General features: G+C 39.0%; 1 protein-coding gene across 1 annotated transcript in view; it reads right to left on the bottom strand.

Moving 5' to 3' along the window:
- The window catches only part of LOC122564758 (astrotactin-2-like), a 1559828-nt gene that overhangs the window by 1066184 nt on the left and 466615 nt on the right, over nt 1-27029 (bottom strand). The window contains exon 5 of the mRNA XM_043719930.1: nt 17779-17797. Within this exon, the coding sequence (XP_043575865.1) occupies nt 17779-17797 (19 nt within the window). The remainder of the gene's footprint in view (nt 1-17778; nt 17798-27029) is intronic.

The following is a 27029-nucleotide window of genomic DNA, read 5'->3' as shown; positions in this document are numbered from 1 at the left end:
CTGCCACCCAGCTTAGTATCATCAGCAAATTTGTTAATGTTATTACTAATACCATCTTCTATATTATTAACATATATTGTAAAAAGCTGCCATCTCAGTCCTGATCCCTGCGGTACCCCACTGGTCACTGTCTGCCATTCAGAAATGGAGCCGTTTATCACTACTCTTTGTTTCCTGTCAGCCAACCAACTTTCAATCCAAGTTAGTACTTTGCCCCCCAATACCATGCGCCCTAATTTTGCTCACTAACCTCAAAAGCTTTCTGAAAGTCCAGGTACACTACATCCACTGGATCTCCCTTGTCCATCTTCAGAGTTACATCCTCAAAAAATTCCAGAAGATTAGTCAAGCATGATTTCCCCTTCATAAATCCATGCTGACTCTGACCTATCCTGTTATTGCTATCCAGATGTGTCGTAATTTCATCCTTTATAATATACTCCAGCATCTTTCCCACCACTGAAGTCAGACTAACTGGTCTATAATTTCCTGCTTTCTCTCTCCCACCTTTCTTAAAAAGTACATACTGCACACTAATATACACATTTTTCCACATTCTATCAGCAATCCTCCAGCATGCTGTGGGGAGAAAGGGTTGCTGCAGAAGGGACAGCAAATGTAGTTAAATTGATGCGTCTTCTACTCTACATGTGATGATCCAGATTTCACTGCAGAGCTCAGAGACATGACCATAAAATGTTCCACATGAGTTTCTCAGGTAATGAAGATACTTCAGAGGGGATATCATGTCATCTCAATTCTATTGAAATATATGTACACTTCAATTCTTGTCCTTTATGAAGATATGCAATTATAGCCATGTTCTTCTGTAGCATTTTTGATCCATTCCAAGATACAATTTATGTCTTACTCAGTGATTCAGGTCATAGACACTGTCATAATAGTCTTGGCTTTCTTTCAGCAATAAATAATTGATCAAATTACAAGGGCATAGATCGAGCAGCACTGCTTCTTAATTTCATTCAGAACTTTTCATTGATGTGCGATATGTTATGTTGTATGATGCCAGCAATTTTATATCTTAACTTTCACTAGTTTTTGAACTCACTTCACCTGCATTGGTTAAGTAGCTAATTTACATGAAACAAATTATATTCAATTTATGATATTAACAAATATTTGTGCATTTCAAATTTTGGCACAAATTTTGGGAGCTCAACAACCATCGACATGAAAGCTCTGAAACCATCTTGATGTCTGAAAATTCCAGTCTCCACAAGGCAATCATTTTTTTTCTCTCCGTGAATCTCTTCTCTCTTATCCAGAAGATACAAATTCCTCCTGGAGTACAACTCCATCCCTGAAATTGAGTTCTCCAATTTCAAATAACCTCCCTTCCCATCCCCGACTCCCTTCCCAGCCCCTCCCCCTTCCTTCCATTCTTCTCAGCCACCTACCAGATTCATCCCTCCCATCATCAACGGGGTCATACCATCTACCTGTACTCACCTGTCCCCACCTCACCATCCTGTCCCCCCCACCCCACCCCCTTTATCTGCAGATCCTCATACACCCACCCCCAGAACCGAAATGATGCTGCCTGGCTTGCTGTGTTCTTTCAGCCTCCTGTGTGTCTACCTCCATCAGTACTGGCTGGCACAGGATTACCCTTCATGTGTAAACTTAATCATCAACCAGTTGCACATATAATATGTCCAGGCCTTTAACTAATATCATGGAAGATTAATCAAATAGGTCCTATTTACGAAAGAAGTACAGATCAAATCCAAGAATTTCCTTTTATCATTCAGGTTTTTGCTCATTCACTTATCCTGTATAAATCCCTTTAAAGCTTTTTTTTACTTCTTCCAACAGAACCCCCAGTCTTGTATCATCAGCAGAAGTGGAAATATTACATTTTTGTTTCTCATACTCAAATCTCTGACATAGATTGTGAACAGGTAGACAAAACTAAAGCAGATCCTTGCAGCAGGACCTGTTATATTCCCAGATGAGACGACCTAATTTGTGTAACAACCTGGTTAGGAGCTAGTAACTTATTCTCTTTAATGTAGACAAAGTTAAAGACCCCAGGTATTGTCAAACATCTAGCCTCTGAATTTGCTCACTCTCTAAGTCAATTTGCCTGAAAGACTGCCAGCCTCCCAGTAGTTCAATCACTTTTCATAAGACTGCATTCCCAGGATTTCTGAGGCTGCTAATTAATGACACAACTTCTGCCTTTCGCTAAATATCTAGATTTATCCAGTTGGTACTACTTCCAAATTTCTCTGAGCTCCAAAACTCTGCATCCTTGATTCTCTTTTCCAACTGACCTACTTCCGAGACTGCGTTGCACAATTACAGACAGGCTAAACATTTGGTTTCAGCTTCTCAGCTGCTGCCAAAAACTGTTCACTTTCCAACTACTCCATCTCTTCTCCAAATATTGCTTCCTGCTAAGCTTCACAAGGCTGCACATCAGCATCTAATCACTTGCACAATTTCTGCTCTCTGGCCTCGCTGAACACAAGCAAATGCTATGGGCCATCAATGATTCCAAATAAATGTAACTATTTTGGCAAACATTGAGTCACCTCTCTAACTTTATCACTGATACAGCTAATTGCTGATGACTGACCCTTGAACTGAGTGACCTAGCACTGTTGAAGTTCCTGTCCTTATTACTAGACAGAATCAGATGTGACCAAAAGTAAATCATCTTATAATTAAATGTTCCATCACCTAAATTAATTAGCACAAATGAATACAAAAATGGATTTATTATATATCTCTCTCTTCACAACTGAACAACCTTAGAATGACTGTTTGTTCCTGCCATTAACCAAACCTCAATCCATATCAGTATATTATCCCAAATCCATGTGCTCTAATTTTGTTTACCAGTCTCCTGTGCAGGACTTCCATCTGAAGTTTTCTGAAAATCCACATACACCAGTTACCCCTTATCTAGTATGTCTTATCTAATAGCCTGCCAAACATGATTGTTCTTTTATAAATCCACCTTAACACTGTCCAATATGTTTTCAGTGTCCAGTTGTCACATCCATACGAGCAGATTTTTCCGATAACTGATTTCAGGCTAACAAATCTATAGTTAAATTTTTTACTTTTCCCTCCTTTCTTAATTAGTACATGGTATTTCCAAACTTCAGAGACAATTCCAGAACCTACAGAATCACGAAGATGGAAGTTGAAGAAAGGTTCAAACCTAACAGGCCAAAAGGAAGTGAGGTCGTGTGAATGTGAGTGATTTAGTGAGGGGCTGCATTTGAAGGGGGTAACCTGAGACGGAGTCTGTGAGGAAGGGTAGGAATTTGTGAGACAAAGAGTGAGCTAAACATCCACATAATCTTGACGAATCCTTCTGTTTCTCTCCCCAAGAACCTGTCTTTAAATCAGGCTGAGGGAAGGAAAAGAGATCCCAGGATGAAAGGTATCCCCTCTTTCAATCCCCAAATTCATAAGAATTCTGCTGAATATGAACTATACAATATTGCATGTTAATTACATGGAAGCCTTAGCTCGACACTGCTCACCACCCACATCCCTGATGATCAGAACTTGGAGCACTGTTTTTCTCTTGAGTAAAGGCAAAACACTGCAGAAGATTTCATAGGAGGAGTCAAAACATTAACCTTGCTTCTCTCTCCATAGCTTTGGAGTTTCTCCAACATTCTCTGTCTTTGTTCCTATCTTTCTCTCCCTAATTCTACTTCTAATGGGAAAAGTCAAAGAATGTTTTTAGTAGTCAGCTCTGCTCGTTGGCAGTTTTCATTGATCTTTCTTATTAATTATCCAATTATGACATTTTCATTAAATCATCAATACATTGTTTCTGTATACTTTTAAAATTGATTTCAATGATGTACTGGAACTTCCTATTCTGAAATTTGCTTGCCAGTCTCTTGAGTGAGGGAAAAGAAAGGAAACCTGGCCCCTAATGTAATTGAACAACCCTGATTTAGATTTGAGACTGGATTTAAAACCACAATAGTTTAAGGTTGTATAAAGTGCTTTGCAACTGACTGACTTTCTTTGATCAAATGTCAACAATGGCTCTACAGTGGCTAAGCAAGTATAATCCTCAGAGCGTACTGCAGCAGTTCGCCAAGGTTACTTTGGCTGGATTAAGATCTCCTGCATCCTTCATCATCAAAATGGACAAAGTACCAACAATTCCCAAGTTATCTCTCTGCTGGATACTATCACTGCACTTTCATTGTTGCAGGGTCAAGAAGCTGAAATATCAGAGCCAACACTCTTGCATGACTAGCATCCAACAATCTAAAGACTGCAGAATGTGCTGAGAAAATCAACAAGTCTAGTGGCATCTGTATTTTTCTTTTCATTCAAAATTAACTTTTAATTTCTTAAAATAAATTCTGTCATTGATTTAGGCACCATGGTGGGGTGACTTATAAAACATTTCATTGTAATTTTCATGTTAAAGTACATGTGACAATAAATTTCTACTCTGTTCTATTCTACTGCTGTTCTATTTTATTCTTCAATGCTTCAAAGAAGAAGGCCTACTATTACCATCTTCTCTGAGTAACTAGCAATGTGTAGTAAACACAGACATCCTAACCTCGTCCACATCAACAGAAATATAAATCTTATCTACTTTATGTCTAAAATACATACATACTCATAAACCATACACGCCATTAAATAACAAAAGATTATAAGACCATAAGAAACAGGAACAGGAGTAGATCATTTGGCCCCTTGAGTCTGTTCCACTATTCAATAGGATCATGACTGATCTGACATTCCTCAAGTCCACTTTCCTGCCTTTTCTCCGTAACCCTAGATTCCCCTACCGATCAAGAATCTCTCTCAGCCTTAAATATATGCAAGGACTCTGCCCCACAGCTGTCTGTGGGAAGGGAATCCAAAGACTCACAAATTCTGAGAGAAGAAATTCCTCCTCAACTCACTATTAAATTGTCACCCCTTTATTCTGAAATTCAAAATGAAAGCTGAAAATGCTGGAAACATTCACTAGGTCAATGGAAATAGTGACAGATTTATCATTCCTGGGAGTAAACTTTAAGTGAAAGATCATTGATTCAAAATTTTTGAGTGAATTTTAATACCTAAAACAGGTGTGTTGTAATCACGTACAACTATTAAATCTTACCTGACTCCAACCTATCCAGAACTCCCTTTTGCCTTGTACCTCCCCCACATCAGACCAATCTCCTTTCTTATATTGTGAACAAGGATCATACACATTCCTAATAGCAGCTCCCTATGTCAGGCTGTGGCTTACTCTGGCGTGCTCCCCACTTGAATAAATATGTCATTCAAGCTGACTTCTGACCAAAGATCTTGGAATAGGATAATATATGCACACTTTCCTGACTGCAATTCATTCTGTCCCACCCATACAGTCCACCTCAGACAAGACAGCAATTCTCTCTTCATGCATTCTGAATATCCCAAAACCAGTGCAGAACTGGTTTAGCTGACTTCTGACTTCCCAAATCCAGAAGCATGGCAGCAGTGGTTAGCACTGCTCCCTTGTAGCACCAGGGTTGCAGGTTTAATTCTACCAGGTGATTGTGCAAAATCCACACAGACCTTCCCTCCCTTCTGTGTGGGTTTCCTTCAGGTGCTCTTGCTTCTTCTCACAATCCAAAGATGTGCAGGTTGGGTGAGTTGCACATAGTGTCCAGGGATATGCAGGCTACTTGGATAATCCATGGGAAATGCAGGGTTATAGGGATGCAGTGCGGTGCTTTTTGGATGGTCTGAGGGATCCTATGATCTCTTTGGCATCACACAATAGTTTGAAAGACCAGATCTGGAACCTGGAATCTTTTGGTTCCATGGCCTTGTCCATAACTCAGATATTAACAGTCATGTCATTTTTGGGTCTTGCAATTTTTATTCATCTATGTTGTTGTCATGAAATTTAGGGAAACAAAACCCAGTTTGTAGTTGCCATGGATTCACAATAACAAACTGTCCAAAATGTGTGGCATAAAATAAGAAGAAAACCCAATATGAGTGTTTAGCATTGGTACACTGAGTGGTTACTGTCCTTTGACTTTTGGAGTTTTAGCCTTGGGACAGTGTAAAGGGGGCTTTACACTTCTATTATGCCTTCAAAGCATCTTGTGTGGATAGCAGAAGATTTCATTACCAGTGAAGGTGGTTTTACCACTGACATACCTTTGCCTCAATAAGCAACAAACAAAAGAAAAAAAAAAGAAACACTTGTCCTTCTATCTTTGATTTAATGAGCTTCCTCAATGATTTTTCATCAAATCACTGAGTCTTCAAAGTTGAAAGATGTATGCAAATTCGCCATTTTTACTGATGCTGCCAATTGAGCTGAAAAGGATTCATCGTTAAGCAATGTGCACTAAAAGGTTTAACTGGCTGAAAAATTAATTATAAATTATTGTGTAGAAATTACCTCTATTTATTTGATCAATACAAATGATTCTCTCATTGCTAATGCAATTTCCATTATAGATTACAATACGCCTGAAATACTCTGTACCCAGGCCTTATGATTATGAAGAACATTAAAATCTCTCACTGACGTATGACATGAATTAATTTTGCTCCAAAGCTGCAAGCACTTTTGCGTAGGTTGACATCGACAGGTTGATGTCTTCGAGTTAAAACCACAAGCGACCACAAGGGACCCATATTTTAAACGGGTTAAAGCTTCAATTGGTCAAGTGTTAAATCGTAATGCAAATTTAAATATGAACAGATGCATGTCCAGCAATTGCAAGTTTTATTTTGGATTTCAACTCTTTTCTTTTTAAGTTCAGCTTGTTAAATAAAAATAAATATTTCCATAAATTGTATAAATTGGTCTGCACCACTGTTTTATTATGATATAAAAATGGAGATGATTAACAATTTGCTTTAAAAGAAAACCAATCATTTTGTCTAAACACGCTCTCAGGATCCAAGTGTAGTTTGGAACTTGAAACGTTTGGCCCAGAGAGAGAGAGAGAGAGAGACATTGCCAGTGTTTCTCAAGACACTCAGTAATTCTCTGCTTTATATTGATTTTACCGATTTTGTTATAATTTTTAACTGAAGAAACTAATGAACAATTTTAATTTCTTTCAGAATATTCTGTTCAGTGAAATGAAAGCTATTTCTTCTTGTCACGAAAAATGAAACCATATCAAAAAGGTCCTCTTTGTTTCGACTGATAAATGTATAATTCTGTTTGATGCTGAACAAACCAACAGGCGGCCAAATGTTCGGTTTTATTTCGACTCAATAGTGCGTTACAAACAAAGAAAGTGCTGGCGAAACTCAACAAATCTGGCAGCATCCGTGCAGAGAGCAATGTTTTGAGTTTAATATGAATTCTTCAGAACACCTCCACTTGTAGTATTTTGCTTCAAGACTGTGAACACTTTTCTCAATAAATTGAAGTGACTCCCCCTGGGTTGTAGCAGAGAGAAAACACCCATCAATCTTGCTCCATATTCAAATCTAGTTGCCTATGTTGAGCAGCACGCTTTCATGGAGAGTAGGAAAGGAGAATATCTGGCCTCTGACACTCAGCAATCACTGTCAGCACTCATAGATGCCTGATTTTCCTGCTCCATGGATGCTGCCTGACTTGCTGTGTTTTTCCAGCACCACTCTGATCTAAACTCATAGATGACAATCAATCTCTTGGATCAAGCAGAAGAGAAATCCCACCAATGTTACCATAAGTCAGCAATTTAAGTTAAGGAAGAAGGCGCCATTAATAAGAGATCCTTTTCTACATTCAACATTACAGCCAAGATCAGTTGAACCAATGTATAAAAATAAGCTTTCTATGGTTTCAAAAGAGCTTTGAACAGAAAATCAAGAGTGTCAAATATTGAAAACCAGGCAGGGCACAGAAAGATTCAAGGGAAACAGAAAGAGGAAGAAAGGAGGGCAAAGAGATAAAAAAAATTGTGAACATAAAAATCAAATTTCAGAAATCTTTATCAACATAATAATAAAATGTTATTATTGAAACATATTAAAGAAGTGTTCAAGGAAGGGTAGGATTCATAGAGGCATTGTATCAAATGAATCTTTTGTTCATTTTTCCAGGTTAGGAACTATCTTAATGTTTCAGTAGACCATCAGTCAGAATAGACAGTAGGTATAAAAAGGACAACAAAGCCAGCAGAGGGTAACAATCTGCACACAGATAAACAGGTTAAGTGACTAGCATGAGATTTCACAGATGGCATATATTGAGGATATTTACTTTGGCAGACTTAATAGAATAACAAAATATTATTTAAAGCGAGAGACCATGCTGAAATACAGAGAAATCTGTAGGTCCTCATACAATTAATGATGGCATTCAATTTAAAAGGAATAAAGTAGAGAGGTAGCTAACTCTTGTGACAGTATTAGGGTGTTGATGAGACCATTCGGTTATGTCTCTTTATTTAATGAGAGATATACACCCACTTGAGAAAATTCTGAGAAGATTCACTTGGTTGATTCCAGTGATGAAGGAGTTGGGCTTATAAGAAAAAGTTGACAGGTTTGGCCTATTGTTGTTGAGAAGAATGTAAGGTAATCTTGGTGAAACATGAGATTCTGAGGGATTTTATAGGGTAAACACTTGGAGGATATTTCCCCAGGAGGAGAAATCCAGGAGGAAGCGGCACAGCTACAAAATAAAGAGGCCCTCCATTTACATGGAGAGTAGTAGGAAATTCCTCTCCCAAAGTTGTGATTGGAATTAAAAATTGGAAATCAAAATTCCATCGATATTGGAATTTTCTATCCAAAACAACACACAGCCTTGACTCATTGAATATATTACAGGCTGATTTTGATCTATAGTGGAGTCAAGGGTTATGTATTTCAGACTACGATTGAAATACATGCCAAAATCTGATCAACTCTTTTAAAAGAAATGGTGCAGCAGCTTAGAGGGGCTTTTGAACCAATACCTTCCCTATTTCTAATGTTCTCTTGAGCTTATATTGAATACGATAAATGTGGATGGAAAAGGGTGATAATTAAAATTAAAAATCATACAACACGCATGTATAGTCCAGCAGGTTTATTTGGAAGAACAGGCTTTCAGAGCGCTGCTCATTTGTCAGGTAGGTAGTGGAGTAGGATCATAAGACACAGAATTGACTGCCTGTAGATAGTGTGCTTTTTGAACAAAATTGAATGTATTGCAAATTCAATTCAGAATTGCATGTGACATTTATAAATTCCTACTTTGGATATAGAACCACGCCTATAATGAATCTTCTGAGCTGAGATGTCACCTTCTTTTTATAAAACCTTCAGTTATCTCAGGAATGTGACTTGAAAGAAGTTCTGGGATTTACATATTAATGAATCGAAACCTGCAACCCATTCTAAAATGTACCTTGGTAAGTGTGACACTAATAAATCAAATAAAATCAAATTCTTGCATTCAATTTGGAAGATCCAGGATCCCACATTAAATCCCATAATTTATCAACAGGTTTTTCATCCTGCTCTGCCTGTCATAATTAATTATTATACTTCCCGGTTTCTCTGAAGTTGCAGTTCCTTTGGAAAAATACTCTATTGTATCTCCTTATTGCTCCTACCAAAATGAAGCACTTCACTGGCTTAAATGTTGTCATCTGCTACTTGTTTGTCAACATATTTCTAACTTTTGTGTCCAATACAAATATTGACATTGTATCTTGTGCACCCAAGTTAAGACCATGAATATATAACTAGAAGGACAGGAGACCACTGAACTCTGTGGAAATTTATTAAATTAATATAAACCTTCCAAAACATTATTGATGATTTTAATGTAAAATATAAGCACAGAAACAAGAAAAACATCAGTATTTCAGGCAGCATTTGTACAGGGGAAAGGAAGGGTTTATGTCAAAGGCCAATGATATTTTATCAAAACCATTAAGCTCTCTGAACTAGGCATACACCTGTATGTCCTTCAAGAAGGAAGTTGGAAGTCAAGTTTTATTACAAACCAAAAAATAATTAAGCTACTTATTAATCAGCACTTCAAATTTGTGGAGTCTCTCAGATTTCATTACTTTCAGGTAAATTAAATTCCAGCGGTGAAGCAATTCTTTCCATTGACTCTTTTGCTGTTTCAATACCCTGAGCATTTCACAACAATTATATTCTTTTGATCAAACTGATTCCTGACTTACTTTGACTACCTGAGTTACCATGGCACCCCATTCATGTAAAGAATTATGCATAAATTATGTTTCTACTGATGGCCAACTCAGTAATGAGACTGATAACAAGAATATCATTTACCCAAGCAGACAAAATTGTTAATTATATCTTTTAATTCATTTTTGGGTGAAAATATGTTGTGACAATGTAAGTGCCTGTAAGTTTCTGTGACCCAAGGACAAATTAATCCAGCACAAAATAAATTGAGCACAATGTTAGAAATATAGCAACTATAATATCTTAGCCGAAATTTCAACAATTCGTTATAAAGAGCATTGGAAAAAATTACCCTAAACTCTCCAAAGGAAAAATTCTGTTCAAGATTGTGTTGCAACCACACACACACACACACACGCTCTCTCTCTCTCTTTTGCAGCTTTCTTGTTCATCCTCCATTCATTACCTGCAATGTAATATTTCCTGGAACTGTTTATTTTCTTATGATGCCTCTAGTATGAATGGGTGCTTAGAATCCTTAAACACATATTCATTTTCAATCTTAAATCCTCAGTTCAGGACTTTTTCTCAATATTGCAGAATTAGCCATGTGTTATCAGTAGTACTGTAATGTGTGAATGAGAAGATGGTGTGCGCACGTCTCCTTCCAACGACTTGAGCAGAAAATATAGGTTAGACACTTCGGTCTTCAATATAGTACTGAGGGAGTGGTGCTGTATCAGTGTAAAATAAAAATATCTTGGTGGAATAATGATAGATGGATGGAGGAGAAAACCAGGGCCAGTGTTTACTTGGGATCAATTTATTCAGTGAATGAAACATTACAGTATACACTGTCCGTCTACAGTCCAGTTGTTTTCATCAGTGGCTTTTTATTTGTGCCCAAGTAAACATCCAAACATCTAAAGTTTAGACATATATGTATTATGTAACTTCATTTGATACAATGAAGTTAAAGGTTATTTGCCTACAAGATGCGCTAAATGTGGATGCTCACAAATTGTGCATTCAGTGACGTTTCTCTCATTTATGGTTACAGTACATCTTATTACTTAGATGTGGCACTTGCCACTTATGTGCACACACTCAATGAGACATATGGTGTATTCTGCTATCCTGGAAAAGCCATATGTCTGATCTGCCAGCTTCCAACTGGTCAGAGCATTCACATAAGTTCCCCTCGTCATAAAGACAGCTTTCATTCATGGGGTGTTACATAGATAGTTCAGCCAGTATTTGTTGCCCATCCTGATTTCCTGGAGAAAATGATGGTGAGTGGCAGACTCGTGTTGCAAGGACACTTGTGGTTTCTCTTGGAAAGAACGTTCCAGAATGTTGAATCAACAGCAGTGAATGAATGAGTGAAGATGTAATTCCAATTCAGGATAGTGTGTGACTTGGAGTAAAACTTCCAGGTAATGGTGCTTCCATGAGTCTGCTGCCCTTGTCCTTCCTAGTAGGAGGGATCATAGGTTTGGAGGGTGCTGAGAAAGATGTCTCCGTGCATAACTGCAGTACCTTGTGACGATGGTACACATTGATATCACATTGATGTGGAGAGAAGGTGAAATGCCAAGCCAGTAGGCTTCTTTGTCCTAGATTCTTGAGCTTCTTGAGTGATGATGAAATTGCACCAACCTAATTGAGTGGAGAACATTCTATCCTATTCCTGATTTGTACCATGCAGATGGTGGATAGGTAATGGAAAGTCAGGAGGTTAGTTGCTCTCTGTATGATTCCTAACCTCTGACCTGCTCTAGTGGCATTAGCATTTATATGGCAGTTCAGCATGTGGTCAATGGTGACTACAAGAATGTTCTAGCAGAGCATTGAGAGATTTTAATGCCAAGGAGCATCAAAGCACAATGATCAGATTCTCTCATTGGAGATGGCCATAGTCTGGCACTCCTGCAGCAGGAAATTTATTTGGCAGTTATTAGTCCAAACATGAATGCTAACCAGCTTCAGATCCATTTGATAATGGATTGCTTCAGTATCTGAGGACTGATGAATGCTGTTGAACATTGTGCAATTATCAACAATCATCCCTACTTTTGACCTTATGATGGACAGAAGGTCATTGAAAAACCAGGTGAAGTTGGTCAGGCCAAGGACTCTTGCAGAGATATCCTGTGGCTATGCCAGTTGGCCTGTCACATCTTTGACGCATTGGAGACAGCCAACTGGAAGGCATCATTGATGTCACCTCCTCAGCCTGGAAGGATCTTGATGCACAGAACTTCAAGGGCACAGTCAATTTCAAAGCCTTCAATTTCAAAGTTATCGGCATCAGCACCCTTATAATGCTGATAAATTGCAGGTGCTCTATTATTCTTTGAGCTTGTCCTTCATAACGAACAGACAAAACACAAGCACTATTTCTGACTTAGGTGGAAGTCAATTAAATGCTTCATACAATATCAAAAAGTGACAAGAGGTCTTGGTGAGAACCTCTTTCACTCTGACCCTCCTCATTCTGTGAGTTTATTTGTTTGCTGTCTGCTGTATTTTTTCTCTCACACTGCTAAACATGGGCGTTCGGTTAACGAAGTACCAATTACTGCAAATAACCAGCTTAACCATAAATCCTTTACCTCACAAACAAGGTCTTCATCTTGAGTGGCATCAAATCCTTTTGATTTTTGCAACTTTAAACAACCCTGGTAACTAGCAAACACTTTTACAAATTCAAATGAAACCTATGGCAACACATCAACCCATTAACATGTAATTTGTGGAGGTAGAGATGTGGTGGGAGGGAGGGTTGGTGTGGTAGTGCTGAATGCATGTTCAGTTGTGTGCGCAGAGGAAAGGGAATTAGTTGGAGTAATGAGATCGAAAGTGGCAGTTTGAACAGCACCAAATCAGCATTCCCATGGACTGCTGTCTTAATCTGCAAACTTCCAGCAATAACTCATCATGCCTATACTAAAGCATCTACCAGAATACTGTTTGACACAGGTTGTGCTGCAAGACTGTATGAATGGCACAGATGCCAGTTTTACTGTAGCCCTTGTAGCCCTTAAACAGTGTGCATGAAGAAGCCCATCTTATCGCTATCTTCTAAGTGGAAGCTTTTAAATTTACAGATTGTTGTAGCTTAGTCATTTGGTCTCAATTTCCCTCATCATCTTTATCTCAGTGTTGCCCTGCACCGTGAATACTTGTTCTTTGTCTAACTAGCCCAATTAATCACTAAGGAATATTGCCAAAAGGTCACTTAATGCAGTTAATAAAATAAAGGCCGACTTTCCAAAGTCATTCTGTGGAATAGTGCTGCACCAGTAACTTTGAAGAGTCTGAATATTGTCAGCTCAAAGTACTAAGCCAGTGGATCACCTTACTCCAACAACAGTGATATTAAACAAGTTACAACATTAATATCACTCTTAATAACTTTGACAAGGGGCTGAAACAGGTTTTAGAAAATTAGAAATGATGTGATTCAGTGGAGATTATAAGTTAGTAATGCACACTTGCTTGTTTCACAACTAGACAAGGACAAATGTTAATCATAGTAATTTGCATGGAAATGTAATTTTTTGAACCTCTTTCCTCCTCAGGCATAGATTCAATTAATGTGTTGTCTGATATATTTAAAAATGCAAGACTCTAATTTTGCTGTATTTTTGATAAGGCAGCATAGCTCAGGTCACTACAAGTTTCATTTGTCATCATGTTTTGTTGAGCGACCATAAGAAAAATAGGACCATGCAACACATTAGTCAAACTGAGAACTACAAGTCACTTAAGCCCATCCACAGTTGAGAATCACAGCTCTTTGGGTAACACCAATGGATCTCTGCCTGTAATTCACTGAAGCATTTTGTTTTATGAACTTTTATTGATTTACATTTTAGAATATGCGAGGTTACTGATGGGGAACCACAGTCAGTTTTGTTATAAATATCATCAAACATTTTTGAAGTATAATATACTTCATATTTCTCCAACTGTGCTTCAGCCTGAAGAAGTTGTCCTGACGGCCAAACATTAACAGGGGTTCACTGAACTTTTGGGTTCCTTAAGGGGAGTCTTCAAACTAATCAGATTTCTGAGTTATCTATAGTGAAACATATGATGCAGTGAAGGTACAGTGCCTTAAGAATTCTGTTCCCAAGATAAACTAACCTCTTTTCTGTTATTCCTACACTTTTATGATAACACTGATTTCCTCTGAGGTATGAAGACCTGCTCACATATACAGGTATACCATCCCTCTACACTCAACCATACACACCTGCATTCCCTTACACGTATCTACACACAATTCTTCTATAATAATAATTCCTATCTCATGCCACCCAACCCCAAAGTTTGATGCATATCCATGCTTTTAAAATTGCACTTCTAACACTTTGTTCGCCTCAGCCAAAAATATATTACATTGAAACTGAAGTAGGCACTAAATATAAAAGAAGACGGGGTAGGCACAGGATAGGAATCAAAGCTAACCTCCATTCAGGCATTTCCATCATCTTCACAGAACAGCAGAATAAGTTGAGGACTGCATAATTCAACCTTTAGGGGAATCAGAACAATTTACTCTTCAGGAAATGCAAGATTGCATATTGACACTTGTCAAAGGCAGAAAGGGAGATCTGAAGGCATCAGCAGAGTCAATGATCTCTGCTGTAATGGTCTAAAGATGTCTGCTGACTGTTACACCTGTTGGTAGTTTTCTCAGCTCAAAATGGGCTGAATTAACAGCTCCAGACTCTGGCACCTACAGTAACAACAATCTTTGGCAGTAATACAAGGCAATATTGATCTAATCTAATCATTGTAATTATAATGCCACATACAGCATTTTAACCGGGTAATGCACAATAGAAACTTTTGATATCTTTGAAAAAAGGTGAGATTGCATTTTAAGTGGCTATTTAATGACAAATGGAATGTTCCATGACTGCTTCTTACACTTGAAAAATAACAAGCAAATTTGATTTCGAAGGTAGCATAAATGTATGGTTCATGTCTGTGAAATCATGTTTTTAGTCAACTCTCTTGAGATATTCAGTGAGAGATAAATCATTTACAAGATGTAATAATGCATTTTAGTCACCAAATTCTGCTTTAATTGAAATATTAAAAATGTGTTACTACAGAAATTACAATTTATCAATTTCTCAAGACAATTATTAATATGATGCGATTTCTATCCATCGGTATTTATAGAAAAGTGAAATAATGTCTGCTTTGATAGCACCTTGCTGCACTATCCAGGAACAGCTGAAAGTGCTTCCCAGATAACATTTGTTCTGCAATAACTTGACGAGCATGATAGTCAATTTATACCCAACCAGAATTGACAAAATGCAAATGATATTCATCTTTGATGGTGGTGCTTTACTGAAAACAATCACTGATGAGACAAGCTGAATTGCTGTTCTGCTGGAACAGGCAGTTACAGCTTTGGTTAAACATTTCAACTAATCTTTGACAGTGTAATACTCCACAGTGATCAATCCAGATTACGCACTTATCTTCTGGATTAGAATTTGAACTTCTGTTCTTCTGATTCAGAGAAGAGTGATTCAGTAGCCATTGTCATATTTACTTAGCTACCATTATAAAGTACACAGCCATTGATATCAAGGCCATATTTGACTGAGTGTGGCATCAGTGAGACCTCAGCAAACTGGGAATCAAGGGGACAAACTCTCCTCTGGTTGAAGTCATACCTCACACATAGAAAGCTGGTGCTGGAGGTCAGATATCTTGGCTTTAGGACATCTCTGTAGGTGTTCTTCAGGGTAGTGTCCTAGGGCCAACCATCTTCAGCTACTTCATCAATGACCTACCCTCCATCATAAGATTAGAAGTGTGGATGTTCACCGATAAGTGCACAATGTTCAACACCATTCATAACTCCTCAGATACTGAAACCATCCATGTTCAGATGCAACAAGACCTGGACAATATCCAGATTTGGGCTGGCAAATGCCAAGAAACATTTGCATCACACAAATTCCATTTCCAATAAGAAACAATCCAATCATTGCTCTTCTTCAGTCAATGCTGTTACCATTACTGAATCCCCAATTATCAACATCCTGGAGGCCACCATTAACCAGAAACTGAACTGGACTAACCATATAAATATGGTACCTTCAAGAGCAGATTAGAGTTTTGGAATCCTGCTGTGAATAACTCAATTCCCAACTCCTCAAAGCCTATCTACAAGACACTAGTCCACTATCTACAAGACACTAGTCAGGATTGTGATGGAATATTTTCTATTTGCCTGGATGAACCTAGCTCTAACAGCATTCAATAAGCTTGACATGATCCAGGACAAAGCAGTTTACTTGATTGGCAACACGTCCCACAAACATTTGCTTCCTTCACTACCAATGCTCAGTAGCCGCAGTGTGTACTATATATAAGATTCACTGCAGAAATTCACCCATGCTCCTTAGAGAGTACCTTCCAAACACACGACTACCTCCATCTAGAAGGCCAAGGGCAGCAGATCAATGGGAACACCACCAACCGCAAGTTCCCTTCCAAGCCACATACCATCATGACTTGGGAATATATCAAAGTTTCTTCACTGACACCGTCAAAATTTAAATATTCCTACCATGAGGGCCTTGTGGGTCAACCAATAGCATATGGGCAGCTGTGTTCAAAAAGGCATCTTGCCATCACCTTCTCAAGGGCAACTAAGGACAGACCTATCCAGTTAAACTAAAAGGCAAGTGTTTTTGCCTGCAGGTCTTGTATACTCAAAGCTTTAAAGCAAAATAATTATGTCTTTACTTGTGTTTCTCAGTTGCTCCGCCTTCATCCAGTGTTTTCACACAATCTGGCAGCAGTTAGTTTATGAAGTTCCACTTCAGTCGCTGCCAACTGTCAACTGTCATGCTGCCAGGAGCAAGATTTGAACTCTGAATAAACCACCATTCCCAATATTCGTGAACCAGCATTTGTACAGCAGGATAACAAAGGGTGACAAGAGATGCACCAAGTACACATGTACCTATCTTAGAATGTGAATTTTCACTCAATTCCAATTACCCTTTACATTCTTTGTAGAATCCTGCTTTGATAAGGAATAAACATGTATTTATACATTGCTTCTCATAATCCCAAGGCATCCCAAAGTGCTTCATAGCTGATGAAATACAGTGGTAATGTGAGATTTACACTTGAGAGTGAACAGCAACTGGCTATAATGAATATAACTGTACACAGGATGGAAATACAGAGGTCACTACATCTGGAGCCCGACAGATCCAGGCTCCAGTTCTTTCTGATCTCATAACAATGACATAACTTGCCTTGCACATGCTATAGACCCAGATTGAATTGTTTTACTCTGTATCTTTCCCCAAATTCTTTTCCAGTTTCTCTTCTTACAACACCTTTGCCTGCACCCCACCCCCCCACAACTACCCTCCCACCCACAACCTCTCCCCACAAGTATCTTGTCCTTGGAGAATAATGTCCAATAGCATTCCTGGGTTTTCTTAGAAGGTATGTTCTGTTTTGTTTACCTGAAGGATCATGATGTTGATAGAATGGAATGACAACTTCTAGCAATGACTTGTCTCTGGACCATGATGTACACAACAATTTTACTCATGGAATCCCAACAGTGTGGGAGCAAGCCATTCAGCTCATCAAGTTCACACCAACCCTCCAAAGAGCATCCCACCTAGACCCACATCCCGCAACCATTTTCCCTGTGATCCTGCATATTCCATGACTAATCCACCTAAGCCACACATCCCTGGGAATTATGGCCTGTGAGAGGAAACGTGAATACCTGGAGGAAACCCGGACAGACAAGAGGACAACATACAAACTTCGCACAGATAGTCATCCAAGAGTGGAATCGAACCTGGGTCCCTGGTGCTGTGAGACAGCAGTGCTACCCACTGAGTCACCATACCATCCCATGTTAGCAGTATTGAAGCAGACTAAATTCTGGTGGGTGCCAGCTACCATTTTCAGTCGGCTGTTTTCCTGTCAATTGCACTTTCTGTTATGAGAGAAACAATTTTGCAATGCTAGGAATGTAGTAACTTTGGTACTTGCTAAATGCATAGTGTCTAAAGTTATAAGCAGCTCTGCCTAATAAAGTATCATAATAATTAGGAATTAAATGTTAGATGTCCACAATTCCTTTTCCATTGTAGCAAAATTGAGCATGCACCTAGCCTCTTGCTTTATTTTCTGTAAATCATGAGCCACAACATTTAATGGAAGATGATCTAAACATTCCTGGTCTCAACCATGGTCTAACATACAAAGGGATAATTATGTCTCCCTGGTATGCAATGTAATCTCATTTTCAGCCACGTACTTTAACCTGTACAACAAATTTCATCCTGTGGATCTGTATAATCAAGGAAATTAAATTCTTGCTGTACTCTGTCACATCCCCCAGGGAGAGTTCATCCTGGTCCTCTGCATGCCCTATTGCTAGGACGGTGACAGACTGCTGTGGTCCCCTGCTGCCATAGCCTTACCGGTATTTCTCATTACACCTATAACTCTCTTTCAAATTGTCTGTGTTGGGTTCCTGTCAATGGAATTTCACCATGATTTGGTTAGTACCTTATTCACTGATGTTGGTATATTTTCCTTGTACTTATTTCTTGCTATCTCTCATTATTTTCATTTCTAAAATACTTTATTTGGTCAGTTGATTTCTACCTGTCACTAGCCATGTACTCTGCTATGGGTCTTCTCCATATGTTCTGTAGCTTTTGTGTAGATCTTCCCATTCCCTGGTTCATGTCGTAATTCCTCCCCATGTCGGTTTATAGCCAGACACAAGTACTGCTGAACCTCATTTTGGGCACTTTCCCCATCTCTGAGCTAGAATTGCTGGAGTCTTCATATTGTTTGCTTCATTTTAGGTTCCAATGACCATCTCCAATCCTGTGAGTCTGGTAATCATTGCCACCAAGTGTAACGAGAGATCTACACTCTTGTAATGGAACAGCAATGTGCTTTACTGAATATTGTTATTTACAGAAGGTGGTAAAACAGGAATCTTACTTGGATTCCAGCAGACCAGGCTCCAGTTCCATGTAACCCAATGCCAACATGACCTAACTTCCTTTGAACATGTTCAATTGCTATTCCCAGGATAAAGGTACAAACCCTTTCACTCTGTATAAACTTTGAGTGTAATCACTTCTGTAGTTCCAGAAAATGTGGCAGTCAATTTGCATCGAGCTCAGCTCCTCCAACAGCATATTTGTGGACAAGGTTGCATGCTAGGCTCGCATTAGACTGATTATCAATGAGCATGTTATCGAATTTCACTGTGAGACCTGTGGAAATTTTATTTTTGTGCTAATTCACAGGCTAGACCAGATTTTATTGCCCATCCCTAACTGTACTTGGGAGTCAACCATATTGCTGTGGATCTGGAGTCATATGTAGGCCAGACTAGGGAAGGACAGCAGATTTTCTTCTCTGAAGAACATTACTGAATGGAATGGTTTTTACAACAATTGATAATGTTGACATTAGGCTAGCTTTTAATTCTCTTTTATAAATTAAAATTAAAAGTCATCTGTTATGGTGGCATTTGAGCCCATGTCCCTAGATCATTATCCAAGGGTTTCTGATTACTCGTCCAGCAACATTATCACTGTGCTACTGCCTTTCCATTTAAAATCATGATGTTAAATACATCTGGTAGAAAAATGCAATAGCCATAATAGTAATTATGTCATAACTAGATTTTCATAAACAAAATGTGGATCAACAATTCTCTTCAGAGAGGAAATCTGCAGTCTTCACCCGAACTGACCCAAATGTGACTTGACTCCAATGTTACAACAATGTGATTAATTCTTAACTACTTTGTAATGACATAGCAAAAGAGAAGCATTCAAGGCAGTTGTCCATTATTATTGTCTCAACAGATGTTAGTACTGGGCAATTAAGAATGACATATCCCAAAGTGAATTGAAAAATGAAGAAACTACCAGATAATGTGTTATTGATTACATGGGTTGAGGGATAAGATTTAGGTGGAATCTGGCGAAATTCCCTGCTTTTGTTATTTTATATCAACCTGAACATCTTAGTATTGTGTCTCATTCTAAAGATGGTACCTCCAACAAAAGAATGAAGATTCAGTCTGGATTATGAGCCCAGGTATTTAGAGCTTAAACCCATAACTTTCTGAATCAGAGTAGTGTGTTCTATCATTGATCAATACTTTGCTCATTTCAGATGGCCACTCCACTCCCATTCTTTTAACATGAAGAAAAAGGTCTGTATTCTGGCAAGAGATTCTGATCACGACTCTGCAGGTTGTGAAGCCAACCTCAACTCCAACCTCACCGTTATAGTGTGAGATAGCTGGGAGAAAGCAAACCATGCCCCCTTCTTTCACAGTAGTCAGTTGCCATATTCTATGATTTAAATGGCCAGCATCACAGAGACATTTATGTCTCCTGTGAAAGGATAAGTGTGTAAGGTAACGGTAAGGGAAAAAAAGTGTGGCGCTGGAAAAGCACAACCGGTCAGGCAGCATCCGAGGAGCAGGAGAGCCGATGTTTCGAGGATAATCTCTTCATCAGACCTCTGATCTCCAACATCTACAGTCCTCACTTTCTCCAAGTAGGGTCCCAGGTGGGAAATTTGTCAGGTCGGTAGGATGCCAGATGGGTAGAGTATCAGGGCAACAAATGGGCAGAGTGCCAGGTAGGAAGGGTGCCTGATGGCTGGAATGGCAGGACACAATGTGGGACTGGTGCCTGTTAAGCAATTCAGTGTTTATGGACAGTAAGAGTGGAGTGCCAGATTCCCAAAATGGGTGTAGGGGACTGGAGGAAAGAGGGAAATCTTGACTTGGAAATTGAAGAAATTCCAGATCCTGAAGAGGTGAGGTGTTAGAAGTTGGCTGAAGAGGGTTGGGGATGTAGGTGGGGGCAGAAGGATAATGTTTGATGTGGGAAGGGGGGCACATTTGTTTCAGTGGCAGGGAAGATGATGCTGCGTCTGTAAAGAGAGAGTGAATTGTTGGGTCCCAGGAAATTGGGTTTGCTGGATCCCAGGAGGAAGAAAGTGTGGGACCACAAGGTTTCAGGAGTCTGAGGGAAGGTACAATTCACAGCGGGAGTGGTGGGTTGATAAGTTGAGAGGTGGGCATCATCGTAACAGTTGCCCAGGAGATGGACTATGGTTTAATGTGCAACATTTTCTGGGTAACTACTTAGTGAACTGTAGCTGTACTCACTGAATTCTCCAATTCTCGAATGCATCAAAATGACTACCTGATCAGCAAGAGGTCTAGGCCTCTCAACCAAGTGAGTCTCTTTCAATTATCTTGCAGGTTTGATTCTGGGTCCCTATCAGCAGTTCAATTGTCTACTCTCTCCACAGATGAGCATTTCCAGCAATTTCTGATGTTTGTTCAATAAAATTCCTGGTTATATTTTTTGTATGTTATACATGAGATTAGAAAATTTTATAGGAGTATCATTTCAGCAGGGAACATTTTCACAGATGTACAGGGATAGGCATGTTGTGTTAGAGAGCCAGTATATACTGGCTTCATAAACTCAATAGGTTCTTTCTCTTATGCTGTCATGCAGCAATAAACATGACAAAGCTTTTCCTTATTGAAGGGAAAATGTGATTATTCAAACAACTGAACTCATCATTCTTAAAACCGATTCTTGCGCACAAATCATTGATAGGTTAAGAGTTTGGTGCACCAACTTCTTTCACTGCTGAATAGTGGCATACACAAATGCTAAATATCCTTGTTTCATTTCAGAGATTCAAAGCATCCTTGAGCGTTTAAAGATAGTTCACCCTTCTTAATTCATTATGAACACAAACTGTGGTTCTCTTTTCTTTTCTCTCAGCTATTTCCTAGCATCCTCAGCCACTTTATCGGTCTATTCCGAACAAGTTTCTTCAGTCCTATAATCACTGGATGCACTTATTTTCTGATAAATTATTCCTCAAACAATGGTCATTATTCAAATATACTCTGATATGATGATGAATTAAAAACCTTGGATTTAAAGATTGGACCATTTGTTTCAATTTAACTTTTATTTAGCTGTTGAAATGATTTATGACAGATATTTAGATTATTTCAAGTTCCCAAATTGAAATTTCTACCTTTCTTGTTTCTATCTCATGGCAGCTAATGTTACATTGCTGGGAAGTGTAGTAAGGACAGTAAAATATCAGAGGCGTAGCGTTGCCCTACCATTCAGCTGAAGGTTAATTGGTCTGACAGACCTTAGTACTTGGCAAGCCAGTGACTCATAACAGGATGTAATGAATTCTTACACTTCTTGACAAGCATGTAATGCTGAAAAAATTGGATGGTTATCTTACTATCAACATATGAATACTGGATGCAAGACTACATTGATTATATACATGACTTTATCAACAATCACATCGCAAATTTCTTCGTTTATTCCACATTGATCATTTGCATGCTTGCATATGTAGATCAATCTGTCAACCCACTTTTAATTTTAATTCTTCTTTTTGCCCAGTGTTGGGTTTTCTACACGGCGGGGTTATTCAAACAGCCACCATTATGGATTTTTTCATGTTATGTGGTCACATGATCAACTGTAAAAGCTGTTTATTTGCAATAATGATATGCATACCTTCACTGCTATGCAAGACACAAATGTCAATTAAAAGCAAAATTATTAATGTGAATCCAGAGGGTTTATGATAAAGCAACAGCCACCAGGATGAATTGAAAGGCCAAACATGATGCAATTAGGATAGCTTTACTCTTCATCTCAGTTTAATCATTTTGTACTTCGCTGCAGAGCCATAGCAACAAGTGCTGAAATGTGTGGGGATTTGCATATGAACAGCTGACTTATGAACTTCCAAATGTCTTGTAGGCTTATTCTTATTGTGATTTTTTTAAAACGGAGAGCTGCAGTTTCAGTGTTGTTGCAAAGGCAACAGAAAGACAAGTTTGAATTGACATTGCTGACACAAAGGCTGTTGAAAACAATTACTTCAGTGCCCATTCTTACCTTCTACAGGTCAAATCTCAAAATCAAATTTCACACAGTATATTCACCATCCAGTTAAATAGTATTGACTGGGAAGCTGGGGTTTCAGGCTTTGGAAACGTGGAAAACTTGTTGGAGTATTGTTATGTCAAATCTGCTTGATAACACTTGAATTGGAAATAAGACAAAACATGGGAAACAACAAAAAATCTTACCATCCTTTGCAGTGGATACAGCTCCATTTAGACCCATAACGTTAGCTTGCTCTCTCTCTATGCTGTCTGACTCACTGTGATCTCCAGCATTTGTTGTTTTCAGTAAAGTTTTTAAAGACATTAGCTTATCATAAAATAGAATAGAATCTCTACAGTGTGGAAGCAAGCTATTCAGTCCATTGAGTCCATACCAACCCTCTGAAGAGCCTCCCACTTAAATCCACCCCGCTCCTGTAACTCTGTATTTCCCATGGCTAACCTACCTAGCCTACACATCCTTGGACACTATGGACAATTTAGCATGGTCAATCCATGTAACCCACACAGTTTTGGACTGTGGAGGAAACCAGAGTACCTGGAGGAAACCCACATAGACATGGAGAGAATGTGCAAACTCCACACAGTCGCCCGAGGTTGGAATCGAACCCGGGTTTCTGGCGCTGTGAGACATCATGCCACCCCAGTTTCAGAATGACAGAAATTCTAGGAATCAGTATTCACTGAACAAACACTTAGGAAGAGAAAATCCTCTTCATACTCTTTCTGGGCGGCACAGTGGTTAGCACTGCTGCCTCACAGCACCAGAGACCCGGGTTCAATTCCCGCCTCAGGCGACTCTCTGTGTGGAGTTTGCACGTTCTCCCTGTGTCTGCGTGGGTTTCCTCCGGGTGCTCCGGTTTCCTCCCACAGTGAAAAAAAAATGTGCAGGTTAGGTGAATTGGCCAAGTTAAATTGCCTGTAGTGTTAGGTGAAGGGGAATGGGTCTGGGTGGGTTGCGCTTTGGCTGGTCAGTGTGGACTTGTTGGGCCGAAGGGCCTGTTTCCACACTGTAAGTAATCTCTACACATTGCTAATAACCTCTGTCCTGTCTGATAGTCTCACTTCACTACAACTTTCTTTCTTGCTTGGTTGCCATGCAAACATAGCCCTCAGTCCACTGCATGCACTTGAGTATTAAACAATCCTAATAAAATCACAGTGCAATAAAGCAAGCAAGGAGTGTTCATTGGATCAACAAGTCCCCTCAGTCCCTCTTTTCAGCAATTAGCGATGTGGCTGGCTGAACCATGCAATTTCTGTCAGTCTGTTCCATCCCTCTACCTTGTGACAAGGCATCAAGGACCTTGTGGAAATTAAAGTTTCTCCTTTACCTCTGACCTTACTCAAAGATGTTATTGCAAGTAGGTTTATACTAAGACTGTGGACAAGTTGGATGAGGTAGGTATTAAAGGATGTAGATCAAATGCATGCAAATGAGACTAGATCAATTGTGAAAACTGAGTGGCATGGACAAGTTGGGCCGAAGGGCCTCCTTACATGCTGTAAACCTCTACGACTATGACTAAAGCAATTTTGTACTACTAAAGAATCTTGACGTCTTAGAGTACTAAGCTTCTTCAGAAATGTTTAAATGTCGAAGACAACCAGAAATGGCCACGAATGAATGATCTGTGACCTTCACTAAGTGTTTCCATTTGGTTACTATTGTAGCTTCTGTATGAAAAGCACAATGAAAAATATCAGAAAGCATGCATCAGTTCCTTCACAACAATGCGTCAAGAGTTTTTCTGCTTATGTGCGGGAACACTGTACAAATTTTTGAGAAGATAGTCGCTATGTGAAGAAGGGGAATCTTCCCAAATGTAGAATATTTAAATATTAAGTATAAGTTGGGGGGGCGCCTAAATGTTTAATCCAAGCCTATCCAAAGATTTGCATTACTTAAGGGAAAAACTTTGTCACAACTGTTTTGTTGTGTAATCCGATAACAGCAGCTCCAAATCAGCCACTCACAGGAAATAGTGACATCATCACGGTGGTGGTGGAGTGGGGTTCCAGTGATGGAGTTTGTCTGCTCTGATCATTCATTTTTTTTTTCCCTTTGTTTCTCTTCCTTTCGAACTCACTTCCTTCTACTACCATCGGCAGTGGTGATGAATCCCAGCATGGATTCGAGCCAGCCCAGCGCAGACCTTGTGGTGGCTGAGAGTGGGTCCCTACTTAATTTTCCAGAGCGAGCGCAGTACCTGGTGTTGGAATTGGTGGCTGTTACATTGGCAGAGGCGATGTCAGTGAGGTAGACCCGCAGTGAACAGCGATTTTGTTGTTGGTTGGGTTCAACGATGGCAGGCGGTGAAGGTGCAGTAGAAGGGGATCAAAGCAACATTGAGGAGGCGGCCCAGTGACACTGAGAAGCGACTCCAACGTTGGCAATGTCCGGCGCAGGTGATGTCAAGAACAATCAGCCCAACGGCAGATGACGCTGGAATAGTGCCAACCTCAGCATTATTTGGGTCCGGTGTAGACCATGGAGAAGAGATGGAGGCACAGGCATCATTGATGACGATCTGACTCAGGATGGATGGGCTCTCTTTTAGCTATACCTTTCTGTGTCTTCTTATTCTGAAAACTATTCAAAATGCTGCCAGATTACAGTGGGTAGAAAAGCTTTTCACTGTATTTTACTGTTTTTCTCACTTGTGATAACAAAGTCATTCAATCATTCAAAACCTTGCTATCAACTTTCCAGCAAATCATGTTTAAAAAATCTCATCTCTTAACTCAGAAATGACTTTGATTCTCAAAACATTTCGGTAGAAGGTAAAGTTACCATTGTCCTGTCAGACCATAGGGCTGCTCTCTCACCATGTCTCAGGTGATGGGAGATATTGAGAAGAAGGGTCCCTCATTGTGACTTCAGTCGGTGCAGGAATTGAACGCACACGGTGCCACTTTATATCACAAACCAGTTTTCTAGCCAACTCAGCTAACAGATCCCTTCAAATGTTAATTGGTTACTTAAATAGCTGAAAAATAATTTGTGAAGTCTCAAAATTGGCAATATTTAGACAAAAAAACAGGAGATAGATAGTTTCCACTCTATGTATAAAAAATTGCCTTTGCGTTTATGATTAATGTTAAAGTTTATGACCAGCAATAAGATGTATTTATACAGCAACTTTAATGTAATGAAATGTCCCAAGTCGCTTCATCAGAACTTTATAAAGTAGGACACAGTGATATACAGAGCAAATATGTCAATTCACAAAAAGATGGGCCAAGCAGATCGGTCTTAAGGTGAAATAGAGAGATCGAGGGAGAGAATTCCAAGGCTTAAGGCCTGCAACTGAAGGCATATCCACCAATGGTGAAGCAATTATAACTATGGTCTCACAAGAAGCCAAGTTAGAGGAACACAGACATCCTGGACTGCTTGCAGTTCAAGATGATTTCAGCAACAGGAAGGGACTACAGAGGGGTTTGAAAACTAGGATTTCTTTTAGTTTAGTTATTGCTTCTGGTCAGTTCAACTTCTCTGAAAAAATCTATTCCTCAGTTGTGATTTTGTCACCTGTTTTACATTCAAAATATTTTTGTTTTGAAATATATTCCTTGATCCATTTAAAACTGAGAATTTGGTGAAGTTTTATTGAAGCAGTTACAAGTTATTTTCCAAATTGGAATATTTAGACCAACATTTGTGAATAGCACATTTTTAAATGATGGAAAATGGCTCAAGAGCAAGAGAGAGAATTTCTATTGGATTTCAGAAGTTGGTTTCTTAGATAATCAAAATAAATGGAAAATAATTAAATGTCATTAGTATCAAAAGGACCAGCTTAAGAATCATCTTGAAGGCATGTAAATTCATGAAAATTACTGGAGATTTACCAAAGTGACTAACACATCCTATGAG

Source organism: Chiloscyllium plagiosum, chromosome 30 (assembly GCF_004010195.1).
Source record: "Chiloscyllium plagiosum isolate BGI_BamShark_2017 chromosome 30, ASM401019v2, whole genome shotgun sequence".
Classification (NCBI taxonomy): domain Eukaryota; kingdom Metazoa; phylum Chordata; class Chondrichthyes; order Orectolobiformes; family Hemiscylliidae; genus Chiloscyllium; species Chiloscyllium plagiosum.
This window is presented reverse-complemented; position numbering and strand designations above follow the sequence as displayed.